At 51.2% G+C, this 14,035-nt stretch overlaps 1 protein-coding gene across 4 annotated transcripts in view; it reads left to right on the top strand.

Annotated features, from left to right (window-relative positions):
* The window catches only part of POMT2 (protein O-mannosyltransferase 2), a 47,429-nt gene extending 36,023 nt beyond the window's left edge, over nucleotides 1-11,406 (top strand). For 3 of the 4 annotated variants that reach the window (XM_007987397.3, XM_037984321.2, XM_037984320.2), the window contains 9 exons: nucleotides 781-932; nucleotides 1,371-1,462; nucleotides 2,532-2,608; nucleotides 5,953-6,024; nucleotides 6,327-6,386; nucleotides 6,479-6,584; nucleotides 7,544-7,684; nucleotides 7,861-7,975; nucleotides 8,872-11,406. In XM_007987397.3, coding sequence (XP_007985588.2) covers nucleotides 781-932; nucleotides 1,371-1,462; nucleotides 2,532-2,608; nucleotides 5,953-6,024; nucleotides 6,327-6,386; nucleotides 6,479-6,584; nucleotides 7,544-7,684; nucleotides 7,861-7,975; nucleotides 8,872-8,977 — 921 coding nt within the window. In that variant the 3' untranslated portion in view covers nucleotides 8,978-11,406. The remainder of the gene's footprint in view (nucleotides 1-780; nucleotides 933-1,370; nucleotides 1,463-2,531; nucleotides 2,609-5,952; nucleotides 6,025-6,326; nucleotides 6,387-6,478; nucleotides 6,585-7,543; nucleotides 7,685-7,860; nucleotides 7,976-8,871) is intronic. The other variant, XM_037984319.2, reaches the window with a different exon arrangement.
* Nucleotides 11,407-14,035: the final 2,629 nt, after the last annotated feature.

The raw sequence follows: 14,035 nt of genomic DNA, 5'->3' as shown, positions 1-14,035 counted from the left end.
ACAAGGACCCACAATATGGCCCCCGATGAACATGTATGTTTATCTTTTGCCAGATCCCAAGTTCTCATTGGCTTTATTTTAAGTATCACTTCCCTGTTCTGCAGCTTTTGTATTTTACTACCTCAAAGAGATGCAGCTAATAGAGTAAAAGCTCTATGAGTACTTATGGCTTTGGGAGTAACTGAAGACAAAAACTACTAGTGGAAAACTGTATACAGATTCTGGCCTTCAGGTGGATTTCCCAGCCCTCTTTCTGTTTGCTTATCCCACATTGTGCTAGGTCAAGACTGTGAACGTTCTCATCTTCTTTGTGGGCATCTTCTGAGAAGAATTAGACATACACATCTTAATTTCCAAAGTGCGATAGCCAGGCCAGACCTTTCTGGCTTAGATGAGTGAGTACCTAGATGGCCAAGGTAATGGATGCAAATGGCCCAGATCTGTTTCTGTTGGCTCAGAGTGATGTCTTGAGTTTGACTGAAGGGCAAAGACATCTATTTAGAACTTGAACTCCAGTTCTATGAAGTGAAGAGTTGGACTTCTGGTTCCAGGGGTCATACTACTGTGTTTTGGTTGTAATAGTGAGTTTTGGGACAATGCCAGTCACCTGGGATATTTCTTTGGCCTTCTTGTAACCTCGCCCATCTCTATCATTGAGCCCGATTTGGTCTTTGACCTTCATAACATGGTGGCATCTGAAGGTGGCCATTTCCCTTTCTGACATATTTTCTCTAAAGTCCCCTCACTTTCTTTGTATTTTTTTCTTGGCTTTTGTGGCAGAATGGAACAGGGGACTCAAATGATTTCTGGCGGATTGAGGTTGTAAACAGAAAATTTGGAAACCGGATCAAAGTGCTGAGAAGTCGAATTCGCCTCATCCATTTGGTCACAGGTTGTGTCCTGGGCTCCTCGGGAAAGGTTCTGCCCAAGTGGTAAGTCTCTAGGGTTTTGCTTCCCAATCAAGGGTCCTGATTTTCCTTTCACTCTACAAGGAGTATGCCAGAAGCTTTCGTTTTCCCGTGTTCGCCTCCTGTCTGCTTGTTCTTAGTGGCAGATGGAGGGAGAGTAGGCATCGGGTGTATTATGGAGCACAGAACTCCAGGGCAGCTTTGGTGTTTTATGTGTTCTGATAGTTCAACATTTTCACATCTGGCTGGTGCTAATAACTCTCTGGGTCTATGTCTCTTTCAAAAATGGGACTACTGTATGCTGGACTATCCTAGGATAGTTGTCCAACATGGAACATGAAGAAATAATGGCCACCAGGTGGAAAAGAGAAGGAGCCTGTGGATTTAAGAGCAGAAGACAGTGCTGCTCTCTGCTGGATTTCAGGTCTTCTGAGAGACATCTGTGACTTCTGCTTTTCACAGGGGCTGGGAGCAGTTGGAAGTTACTTGCACCCCATACCTGAAAGAAACCCTCAACTCCATCTGGAATGTGGAGGACCATATCAATCCCAAGTGTGAGTGAGGTCACTTTCTGGGCTGGCTCTGGAGGGAAACATGTATAAGAAACCCTTATCTTAGAAAAGTAAGCGTTTGTAGACTCTGCTATCCCTTCAACTTGCTGCTGTTTGTTCCTTGTTAACACTCTCTTTCTGGAGTTGTCTGTACCTACATAGCATACTCCTTTCCTTCTCATCTACTCCCTCCGTATACTCCTCTCTGTAAAGTGGCCAGTGGCCATCTGCAGGTCCATCTGTCTCGTCTGCCTCTGGGCTCCTCTCTCCCCTGCACCATGGGCACCTCCCCAGCCTCCAGGCTTGGAGCAAGCTGGTACTTTCCCTTTATGCCTCAGTGTAGAGTCGCTTCCCCGTCCCCCACATATCCAGCCAACGCTTTTATAGAAAGTGACAAGCACAACCCTAATCTGTGCCCCACTCTCTACACCCAAGCTCCAATTTGATATTTCCACTGCATTGTCAGCCTCAACTCAGAAAGTATTTGGATTCATCATCTGTTTTCCTAAACTACCCACCTCAAGCTTATGTGTGCCTTCATTTTGTTCTTCCCACCCAATCTAGCCAAACCCACTAATCAACTAATTCAACAACTCTTGTATCAAGTATGCCAGGAACCATGTGGGGCCCTGTGGACATATTGGTGAGGAGACAGACTTGGTCCTTGTCCCGACAGCAGCTGCTCCAGGGGTCCAGAATGATTCATTCCTCATTCCCAGGCCCTTCAAAGGGCCACAGTGACTGGGGGCTGTGCAGCTGTCTCTTATGCCTAATAGGAGAGCAGCATTTGAGCCAGTACCACAGTGAAAAGTGATGGTGCTGAGAGCTGTCGGAGCACCAAGCAGGTGAAGCCTCCTTGTCTGTTTCCTTTGCATTTCTCAGAATGCCTGATGAGTTCTTCATACAGCTAAGTAAATGATTAAGAATTGGGCCAAGCTTTCTTCTGTCTCTTCAACAGTTGTCAACTTGTCAGCAAGGCTGCACTTGTATTCTGGTGGGAATGTGGGTACCACGGACAGACTGAGGAGAGAATGTATGACAAAGGCTTTTCTCCTGCCTTTTTTTCCCCTAGTGCCAAACATCAGCCTGAATGTGCTGCAGCCCAGTTTTCCTGAGATCTTGCTAGAATCCCACATGGTCATGATCCGGGTATGTGTCCCCTTCTCATTTCATGGCATCTCTAAGAGCTTTTGGGCAGCCATGACTTTGGATCACAAGTCAATGCCATGCTACAGATCCATTCCCCCTTGTGGAGGAATTTGAAAGCGTCTTCACTACGGCTTTCCGTGATCCTCAAAGGCATTTCCCTCACCACAGAATGAGGATGGTGGTGATGTTGATGATACCAGTGAATGCTTATACAGCTCATGCCAGGCACTACGCGAAGCACTGTACATTTATCAACTCATCTGATACTATTACAATCATGTGGAGGTTGCTGTCATTCCCAGTTACAGGAGAGGGAACTGAGGTACAGAGAGGTCGGGGAACTTGCCCAGGATCACACAGCTAAGTGTAGGAGGGAGATCCAGCCCTCAGAGCCAGGCTGGTAGGCTTTTAGTGTTACTGCTAGTTACCACTACACTCCTCCACCTCTAAGTGATCTGTAAATCTGTCCAAGTGGCAGAGCCCCTGAAAATCATAGTGCTCTTAGTTGAAGATCATGAGATACTGATAGTTTATTCCTTCATACGAAATCAGGATCAATTAGGATGGATAGCTAATTTGAGTGTGTTGTTTATATGCAGCATGAAATCCCAGCCACGAGCCCACTCATATTCCTGGACAGAAACTGCTTAGGCGGGGCATGGTTGATTCTTTTTTAAGATTTTCGAAGACATTGTTTGTGCTGTCTATCATTAGTGGCTGACAGCAGTTGTAGCATCAAAGGTTTAAGAAAAATTCAGAGAAGAAATCTTTAAATTGAGAAAATTCTACTCACTAGCTTAAATTTTCCCCGGCTGTCATCCTGCTGTTTAGTGGAAGAGCCCCTTATTCTGGCTTACGGAAAACCTGTGTTCTGCAGGAATAATGTTTAAGAATCACTATCTCAAGCCAGCTCTGTGATTATCCCTCTACTCACAGCACTGCAGGGAGGTGGAGCGCTTGTTATTTTTCCCCTGGTAAGCCACTGTCCAGTGGACTTCCCTGGAAGTGATTATGTAAGCAGTACTCAGGAAATATAGTTGACTTATTTCACCAGATTAAATTTTTAAAATTGAAATTTTGTCATTTTTGCACATTGGGAGGTGATGAGTTGACATTAAGCATCTCTGGGTCACTTCCTCTCTGACTCTCTGCTTGTAGCTGTCACTGTGGCCTGACGGCTTAGCTCTTTTGAACATGTGCCTGTCAGTCAGAATATCATTCTGGGCCTGGGTCAAATTTTAAGACTAAATCTAGGAGTTTCATTTTGTCTTTCATCATCTAAGAAGTAGAGTCAGAGAAGAAAAGGGAAATAGGAGAGCTTTCTTATTCGGCCAACAAAGAGTCAGGGAGGGGAAAGAGATGAGAACACTGAGTCCAAACTACAGAAACTGCGGGGGCGGGGCTTTTCTGCCGGCTGAGTAGTGGCCCGGGACCTGGAGGAGAAGGCTGCCTTGCCTGGTGCAGTTGCAGGAATGAGCCCATCCAGATTTCAGCCATAGAGAACAACTTACAAGTACATATGCCTGTGAATGTTGCAGATTTTTCTTTCCTCTCTCTCTCAGTTTAGCAACAGAGCAGGATTTCTCAGAGTTTAATGTAGTGAATAAGATTCCCTTGGCTTGGTACAGTTCTGACTGGAGTCCTTGGGTTTGGGACCAAACTGTACAATGTGAAGGAACTGGTTTCCCTCAGCAACTGCTCCAGGGGTCCAGAATGATTCATTCCTCATTCCCAGGTCCTTCAAAGGGCCACAGTGACTCAGGGACTGTGCAGCTGTCCCCTTTGTGTCTGATGCCCCCAGTGCACTTTTGACCTTGGAGGCACAACCTCTCCACCATGCAGAGGCCTGTAAACTCTTCCCATCCCCTTGACGAACTGGATTCCTAAGGCACTGGGTGGCAGTCCACTGAACTTTCTGGATCTTTCTTAGGCTATACCAGTGGTTCTCAGTTGAGGGCGATTTTGCCTCTCGGGACTTTTGGCTCTGTCTGGAGAAATTTTTGGCTGGGAAACCGAGGGGCTGAGGGTAGGAGTGCTACTGGCATTCAGTGAGTGGAGGCCAGGAATGCTAAACACTCTACAATGCACAGGACAGTCCTCACAACAAAGACTCTTCAGCTTCAAATGTCGGGAGTGCTGAGGTGAAGAAGCTCCGGCCTAAGTCATGGCAGCTGACTCCCCTTCCGGGGAAAGGCCTTTTCAGTCTGTCCCAGTGATGAGGCTGACCCCAGTCCTAGTGGTTAAAATCCCGGATCCTGACCCTACTCCTTCCTGTTTTAGCAAAGACCTGGTTTGCCCTGTAGAGACAGGTTAGCAGATGTTCTTGGCTGCTGGATTAGGGAGGCTGTGTCTGGGTCCTTCAAAGCATGCATTGGGGTTGATTTCTCTCCCAGTGGATGAAATGTGTTCTTGGAGGGGGAAAAAAAAATCTTATTTTTTATATATAAAGCACAAGTGAGATGTATAGTATAAAGTATTAAAATGTCATGGAGGATGTTTAGGGAAAAACTTGTCTAGAAACGCTCCTGGTAGAGGGGCAGTAGTGGGAAAAAATGGTGGAGAAACACTAGACTAAAGTAACCTCTTCCAAGTCTAGCCATGCATGAGAGTTTCCGCTTTTCTGTTTGAAATTGGCCCCTGAAGGGAACAAATAAGTAAGCCTTATTTTTTAAAAAATTTTTTAAATTTTTTTTGAGACTGAGTCTTGGTCTTTTTGCCCAGGTTGGAGTGCAATGGTGTGATCTCGGCTCACTGCAACCTCCACCTCTCGGGTTCAAGTGATTCTCCTGCCTCAGCCTCCCGAGTGGCTGGGATTACAGGCACCCACCACTATGCTCAGCTAATTTTTTGTATATTTTAGTAAAGATGGGGTTTCACCATGTTGGCCAGGCTGGTCTCGAACTCCTGACCTCAGGTGATCCACCCACCTCGGCCTCCCAAACTGCTGGGATTACAGGCATGAGCCACTGCACCTGGCAGTAAGCCTCGTTTTATATCCCCTTCCCCATCATTTTCACGCCTTGTCCTTGGCTTGGCAGATGGATATATATTTTGTGCCCATTGGAACAATTTCCTCATTCCCCTTTCCCTTCTTTTTCCCTAGCGTAGAGGGTTGGAATGGACCCCTTATGGGAAATGGAGGCTTGTTTGGGAGAAGTAAAGCAATTGTTGTAGGCAGGCAGGCGGTGGCTTCAAATGATCCCTGATTCTTCTCTGCAAGGGAAGGGAAGAAGAGAAGGTTCTGCTCGGCACTGGGCCCTGTATCAGAGAAACCGGGGCCTCACATTTCTGTCAGCCCTCCAGATCTCTGTCTTGACTGACTTTTCTTTGCTACCTTCATGCAGGGGAACAGTGGCCTCAAACCCAAGGACAATGAGTTCACATCCAAACCCTGGCACTGGCCTATCAACTATCAGGTAGGATCCGAGGCTGGGGCTCCTCCCAGGAAATGGAGCCAAGAACGAGACCAGGGAGACCAGTGGAGGTGGGGGTGGGTGTGCGAGGGCAGGCAGATCCTGGGATGGGTTGGCCAGGGGCAGGGCTCTGTTTTCTGCCCTAATTCTGACCCTGCCTTCCCAGAGAGCTCATGTAGAATTTGCATAGCCTGAGCCTCATGTCCAGCCTCCCTATCTGTGAAGGAAGACCATCTTCCTCCCCCTAATGGGTGTGGCCAGGGATGAGCTGGACCTGGGTCAGCAGGGTGATCTCCGTTCCACAGGGCCTACGCTTCTCAGGGATCAATGACACAGACTTCCGAGTCTATCTGCTTGGCAACCCGGTGAGTGCCTAAACATTCCTGGCTCAGGCCCTGGAGCACTTGCCCATGGAAAGTGGCTGCGTTCTCATCTGCCCGTTCCCATTTCTGCACAGGTGGTTTGGTGGCTGAATCTGTTGAGCATCGCCCTCTACCTCCTCTCAGGGAGCATCATTGCTATAGCCATACAGAGAGGGGCACAGCTGCCAGCGGAGGTTGCAGGTCAGGTCCCCTGGGGCTCTCCCTCCCCTGACCTGGTGGTGGCAGAGTGCCTGCACCCCTGGGGAGGGCCGGCTGCCTGCTGATGGGCCATCCTTTATGTTTACCACCCCACACCTTCCCTTATCCTTTGCTTTTGAAAGCTAACGACCCCCAAGTACCCAGTGCTGTGTTAAACACTTTACTTCCTCCCAACAACCCTAGAGCGTTGGTTATTATGACCCCATTTTATGGATTAGGAAACCAAGGAACCAAGAGATTAAGAAACTTGTCCCAGGATATACAGCTAGTAAGTGATAGAGCTGAGGCTCAAACCCGTGCAGTCTGACTCCACCGCCCTCACTTTTAGCCCCATGCTATGTACACAGCTGCCCATCTTTTCTCTTCTGTCACCTCCTTGTTCCATGGCCCTGTCCTCTCTGGGCTAGAGAGGAGCCTCCAGGGTTATTGGGTTCCCATCCCAGTGCTGTTCTTGGTAACTTTGGCTGCCAGACCATGGGCCAAAGCACCTGAGACAGTCACACAGGCCCTTTTGCCTCTGCAGCTGTCTGTCTGAACAGTCATAGTCCCAGACACCCCCTCACTCCATCCTCACCTGGGACCTCACCTTAGCACTTGTCTGCCGCTGCAAAGATCTGTGTGGCAGCAAAGATGTGGGAGGTGGAAGTAGGGAGTGAAGCTTGTCTGCAGGTGTAGAGGGGTTTCTTTAGAGGCTGGGCTGCCTCCTGCTGGTGCTTGGTGCACCTGCCATTGGTGCCCAGGCCTCACTAGGCTGGACCCTGACCAGAGTTCTCGAGCTCCAGCTTCTCTTCTTCCAGTTTCTATAGCGTGGTTTGGGTTGGTCCAATGAGGTGATGTGACATATTCAAGGTCACACAGCAAGGAAGGGGCAGAGCTGGACCAGAGGCTGGAATCTCTGCCCACTCCTTGTCTTCTGACTGGGCTGTGCTGCTTGGGCCCAGGGTTGTCCCAGGTCCTGCTGCGAGGAGGCGGCCAGGTCCTGCTCGGCTGGACACTCCATTACTTCCCGTTCTTCCTGATGGGCCGGGTCCTCTACTTCCACCACTACTTCCCAGCCATGCTCTTCTCAAGCATGTTGACAGGTCAGTGCCACCCACCTGGACTTGGGAGACAGAGCAGGTGGAGGGGGGGCCACTGTGGGGCAGCAGTGCTGGGAGTGACTCTCTGCTCCTTGACTTGGAGTGGCTCCTTCTTCTGTAGCCCAGAAGTCATCCCCTGCCTGGCTGACTCCAGGTTTCTCTCCTCTCCTCTGCTCTAGGCATTCTGTGGGACACCCTCCTGCGGCTCTGTGCCTGGGGCTTGGCCTCTTGGCCCCTGGCAAGAGGCATACACGTGGTGGGAATCCTGAGCCTGCTCCTGGGAACCGCCTACAGGTGAGCATCCCTGCACCTCACGTGCCCTCCCAGTGCGGGCTCAGTGGTGCCTCAGCCCTGATGCATTCGAGAATCCCCTGTGGTGCTTTTACCACCACCAGTGCCCATGCCCAGAGGTTCCGCTTCACCCCGGCCCAGGTGGGGCCATGGTTTCCAGAGTCCCCCAGGTGATCCTAATGTGCAGCCAGGTAGGAGAAGCAGGGCTTAATCTGCCTTTTCCCCTTTTGCTGGTGGTTCAGCTTTTGTGCCATCCCAGCACACCTTGAAGGGTACCCCTCTAGTCACAGTGACTCCCTGCCAAAACAGCTCCCAGAGGGGGAGGGTGGGAATGGGGGGCAGGGTACCCCTCTTTAGTCACCATGGCCCCCTGTCGGAACAGCTCTTGGGGTGGGGGGGGACCGGGTGGCAATGGGGGACAGGGTACCCCTCTGTAGTCACTGTGGCCCCCTGCTGGAACAGCTCTTGGCGGGTGGGGTGGGAAGGGTGGGAATGGGGAGTGTGGGGCTGAGAGGCTGGAAGGGAGAGTTGTTTGGAAGTCTCCCCGGTTCCCCACTTGGTGCTGGGCCTGTGACCTGTGAGCACATGCCTGCCTAAGAGGGCTACATTTACATGTTGACAAACACTCCGGGCCAAATAGCCCATAACGAGACCCCTAGAAGGGTTGTCCTCCTGGGCCTCTTGGGAAGAGCCCTTTCCACGATTGTCACTGAGTCAGCATCTACTAAGCTGTCCAGCTACAGTGTGCCCAGCGGGACTCAGACAGACAAGGCCATGAAAGAGAACCGGGCTTGGCGATGGGGAATTTCTCCGGAGCTCCAGCAGGAGGAATGGAATTCAAAGCCCCTCAGCTGAGGCACTGGGGGTGCCAACTGCTTCCTGCTGGTTCTCTCTCACAGCTTCTACCTCTTCCACCCTCTGGCTTATGGGATGGTTGGTCCCCTGGCCCAGGACCCCCAAAGTCCGATGGCAGGATTAAGGTGGCTAGACTCATGGGACTTTTGAGGCCACTGCAAAGATTCCATCCTGGGTCCAGGACTTCCCAGGAGAGCCAGCTGGGGAGCAGTACTGGACCCTTCCAACTGTGAGGAAGCTGCCTAAGGAGCCTGAAGAATTCTGCCCACCAGGACCCAGCTCTGGGAGTGCAGCGGGAACGGAACCCAGCATTGGAGAGAGCCGGGAGAGAGCCGCAGCTCCGTCCACAGCACCACAGAACCACAGCACCACAGAACCACAGAGAGGACAGCACCTCTCAGGCTGCTCCCTCGTGCACAGCGCAGGGGAGGACGGGTGCCAGAGGGTGGGTGTGGGGGTGTGTGTGTGTATGTGAGGGCACATTGTCCATATCCCTGTGGAATACAGGCCATATAACTGTGGACAGCTGAGTGTCATCAACTAAAATAGTCCAGGCTATAGTATTTTCTGGTATTTTTTTCATGTTGGATTTCTTTGGTTTTAGTTTGTAAGATCCATCAAAAATTCTCAGACCTCTAAGAGGGCCTTGAGGGCAGAGAATACTGACCTCACCTTGGGATGTCACCAAAGGCAGAGCAGATGGGACTGTCAAAGTTGTGCTGCCCTCCCTCCCACAAACAGATGAATCCAGCATGGAGAAAGGCGCACCGCCCCGAGCTGGAGGGCCTGGCTCCCACCACGCCCCCCAGCGACTGCAGGTAGCTGGACTTCCTGCCCGTGACGCACAGAAAGCACCGGATTCCGGAGCCTCGGCCTGCCTTAGTCCTTGGTTCCTCGTTTTTTGGGATTGTCACACTGTGAGACTCAGGGGAGGAATGATGTCCTATCCTGGGCTGCTCAGTGTTTCCAGGCCCCGTGTGCCAGAGGCCGGGTCTCTCCAAGTGCATCTGGCCTGGAGGGCAAGGCAGATGCATTCTCCTGGCTGCTGGGAGAGCCCTTGGGAACCTTGCTTAGCGCCCAAGGTAGATGAGAGACAGGACAGGGAATCTGCGTGGTGCTGGGGTATGGGGACTCTGGCCTTTCCAGACTAATGTTCCTGTCACCTGCTGAGCTTTCCCAGCGTCACTTCTACAGTCCTCCTCTGCTGACCCCTCCCTCACTCTGTGGGCAATTCCCTTTCTGTCACTGCTGCAGCAATGAAGACCCACGGCACCTAGAAACGCATCCCAGCTTCCTGCGTCTACCACGCTGCAGCTCGAACAAGAAGCTCAGAGCTGCCCCTTCCACTTCCTCCCCGAAAGGGATGAAGAAAACCCTGTGGTAGAACCAAACCACCCAAGGCCAGCCCTTCAGCCTGCCTCCTCCTTCCTGGTGCATGACAAAATATTTCTTATGTCTCAGAGGACTTTGATGCTTCAAGATTTAATGATGAATCTGCCACACTCCATTTTCCCTCCTCTGTAGCTCCCAACAACTCTGACAGGGTCAGATCTCTTTAAAGCATCTTCAGGAGATGGTTGCCACGGAGACTGGATATTGGTCCCAGGGACAGGCTGTGCTACCTACTGGGTGGTGGGGAGGGAAGCTTCTGGCCATGCTTGGACATTCAAACCAACCATCATTAATGTTAATAGAGGAAATGCAGCAACATCAAAAGCAAGGCAGGTTGGTTAATTAGATCTGGGGCCTGATGACCTCCCTCTCCCACCGCTACAGCCCTTTTGACTTCCCCCAGCAGGAAGCGCTGTCTGTGCGGCTGAGTCTGGGCTGCTTGCTTAATTGCATTTCTGGCAGGGAAGGAGAGGAGGGATGCAGAAGCTCTGCTCCCTGCTCCCACCTCACCATGTTTCCTCCCCTCCCCTCCCTTCCTCTCCTCCCCACAGGCAGAATTGCTTTCTTCTGAGCCGGGTGGGCTCTCCTGCAGGTAGAATGCAGGGATCTGTGCTTGGCTCTCAGCAAAGCAGGTGGCCCACAGTGACCTCCAGGAGGTGGCTGATTTTCCTTTGTGCCTTCTCGTTTCTCAGTAGGAACTTGGAAGGGAGGAGCTCTGAAGGAGCCAGAGGGGCAGCCACCCCGCATGAGGGTGAGGAAGGAGAAGCCCAGCAGCCTCTACCATCCCTCCCTCCCAGTTAGGCTGCACTGGGGCCGAACGCTTCCCTGGGCTCCCACTGCCTTCTAAGGAGCCAAGGAGAATTTCCTGCCCACTTTCTCTTCCTCCATGCCCATACTGGCAGGTGCTTCTCTGGGGGCAAGGTCACATGGGTTGATGTAGCTTTGAGTGCTGAGGTTCTGTTTTCTGCAAGATGCTGGAGAAAGGCTGTCAGGGTGCTTCTCTCAATATGGGCTTTAGCCTTAGCACTGGCAGAAACGTGATGTGTCCCACAAACCGCTGGTAGAGGAAGATGTTCGTCAGTCAGTTCAACCTCCATCCAGCTTCTTGAGCCTATTTGGTTTAAAAAAAAAAAAAGGCTTCTAATCAGAAGCCACTGACTTTTATAATAAATAGCAGTTGTTTTGAATGCCTTGTTGTCTTTGTACTTAATTGAATCTGACTTGCCCTCTGGCTCCCAGAAAGGCCTCCCTGAGAAGAATGTTTTGAGTGCAGGAACCACCCTGTGTGTCATGTCTCAGGCTGATCTAATTCCAGCAGAGGCCCTGGGCTGGGCAGGTGAGCCTGATTACTCCAGGGGGCATTTGGACCTCCCCATGTATACAGTTATTTGAGTAATGTTGGTTGTCATTTTGGTATATTTAAACTGACTCCAAAATAAATAGGAAGCTGGACCTCTGATTTGTCCTCTGTCAACCTGCTCACACGGCATAGAAAGGAGTGCAAGAAGAGGTACAGTTGTCCCCTTCCCAGATAGCCGAGTGTCCCAGCACTGGAGCAACTTGCCATTCTGCCTAACAGAGTCCTGCATCTTGACAGGGGTCTCCTGTTATGAGGAGTGATGCTAAGGATCTGAAGGCTGCAGGAGCTGACCTGAGTGTTGGACAGAGAGTGGGGGAGGGGAGTAGCACTGTGCTGTGGAACTGGGGGGCTTCTGGACTGCCTAGCCACCCTCTGGTGGGGGCTGGTGGGGGGAGAGGGGCATGTGGGTCTTCAGGAGGTGGAACATGCCTACGACAGGCAGGTTAGGAAGGGGCCAAGTCGCTCTTCCTTGAGTGGCACAGCTTCGTTTACAAAGTCTCAACACATCTCTGACATTGAATCCTCATAAAGGCCCCGTGAAGTCAATGATGTTTCTGTGCCCATTCTACCCATGAGAGATTAAGTGACTTGCCTTAAGGTCTCGCGATGAGTATATAGTAGAGCCAGGACTCAGTGCCAAGTTGGGGTTTTTCTGCCTCTCTAGTCTGGTCCTGGGACTAGAAGCACCTTCTCAGAACAGCCTGGCAGCCCTAGATACCCGGGAGAGAAGGCCTGAGCACTCAGCCCGAGGTCCCTGAGCAGCACCTTCCCATGGGCCTTCTGCTTAATGCATCGGCAGCCGCTCATCTAGGGCCCAGGTTTTCCAGGCTCTCCCAGGTGAACCCAGATCAGTGTGTGCTGGTAGATGTTTAACAACAGGTGTTCTGGGAGGAAAAACTGGTGTGTATAGCATTTGCCAATTTCCATGGTGTAAATATTCCCAGTATGTTCTTTTTTAAGCTACCAACTTGATGCCACTGAAGGAGAAGTTGGAAAAAGATGTGTATAGTTGGTTCTTGAAAGCCATATAAACGCTGGCTCTAGCACACTGCTGACCCAGACCTGGTGACCATGGCTTGGTCCGAACTATGGTGGGGCTCTTGGCCACAGCCCATTAAAGCAAGGGAGGCATGGAGGCCTACAGGATGGGCCAGAGAGACCTGAGGTCAAATCCTGGCCCCACTGCTTATTACCTATGTGACCTTGGGCTAGTTATTTAACCTCTTTGCCTCTGTTTCCTGAGCTGTAAAACGAGGGTATGATAAATAGCACCTACTTCGTAGAGTTATTGTGAGGATGAAAAGAGGAAATGAAGTAAGGTGCCCAGAACAGTGTCTAGACATCAATGCCACCTCTGTATTATTAATGATACATGGATCTCAGTGACCGGCACTGGCTCTGGGACAGTACTTGAACTCTCCTCTAGGTTCTTACCTCCTGGGCGGATGACCCACAGGGAGGAGACTCCTGTGACTTTTACCGAGCCCCTCAAATGTGGGCTCAGACCCTTGGTCTACTGGTGGGGGGAATACGTCACTCTCGTCGCTTAGGCCCATTCAGATTCTCAGGCCTTTCTTGAAGGAACCAGGGATAGAGTGCACTTACCTTGGCTTGTCTTACTTAGCACGTATCTCCTGGCTCTAGGAAGACAAAGAGTGAAGCCATGGTTTGAGTGCTGACTCCACTTACTAGCTAGGGCCATTAACCCCCACTACCTCATCAGACTCCAGACCGTGGCCAGAGGAGAGAGGAAGCAAGATGGGTCCTAAGTGTAGACTGCTGGCAAGAAGCGCAAGCTGGGTAGAGTGGAGTATCTTAGACCAGCCAGGTGGCCTGCACAGAGCACTGAGCATCTGGGCACTGAAGAGTGAAGCTCACCAGTGACACATGGCATTGCCCTGTGACCTGCCACACCTGGCTGCAGGTTCACAAGACCCCAAGCTGGAAGTCTAATCACGTCTTGTCCCTTCAACCCCCATCCCTTTGTGCTCTTGCTTGGAGACCTCTTGGACCTTAGGACACCAGCATTTCCAGGCTGCCTTACAGCCTTGCTCTCCTGCTCCAGCCCAGAGATTTGTGAGGAAATGGGAAATAGAATAGGGGATACCACAAACTCCTGAGTCCTTGGAAGAGGGAGAACAGCTACATGGTTTCCTGGGGCATGGCTGGGAGCAGGAAAGAAGAATTCTGCTGAGGCACTCAGTTCTGATTCAGGGCCAGAAGGAGACATTTTCAAGACCAGGACTCACCACTCCATGTCTAACACAGGGCTGGGCATGGAGCCCCAGCTGTTCATAACCGGGGACTCGGGAACACCCACCTTCTATCCATGGAACCAAAGGAGGTGGACTAAAAGGCCCCAGAGACCTCGCCACCCAACCCCCTTGCTGCACAACTGAGGAAACAGGCCCAGAGAGGTGTAGACAGACAGAGGAGACAGGCTTGGAGACCCCTGA

This window comes from Chlorocebus sabaeus, chromosome 24, assembly GCF_047675955.1.
Source record: "Chlorocebus sabaeus isolate Y175 chromosome 24, mChlSab1.0.hap1, whole genome shotgun sequence".
NCBI classification, from domain to species: Eukaryota; Metazoa; Chordata; class Mammalia; order Primates; family Cercopithecidae; genus Chlorocebus; species Chlorocebus sabaeus.
The sequence above is the reverse complement of the archived record's forward strand: the minus strand, read 5'-3'. Positions and strand labels throughout refer to the sequence as shown.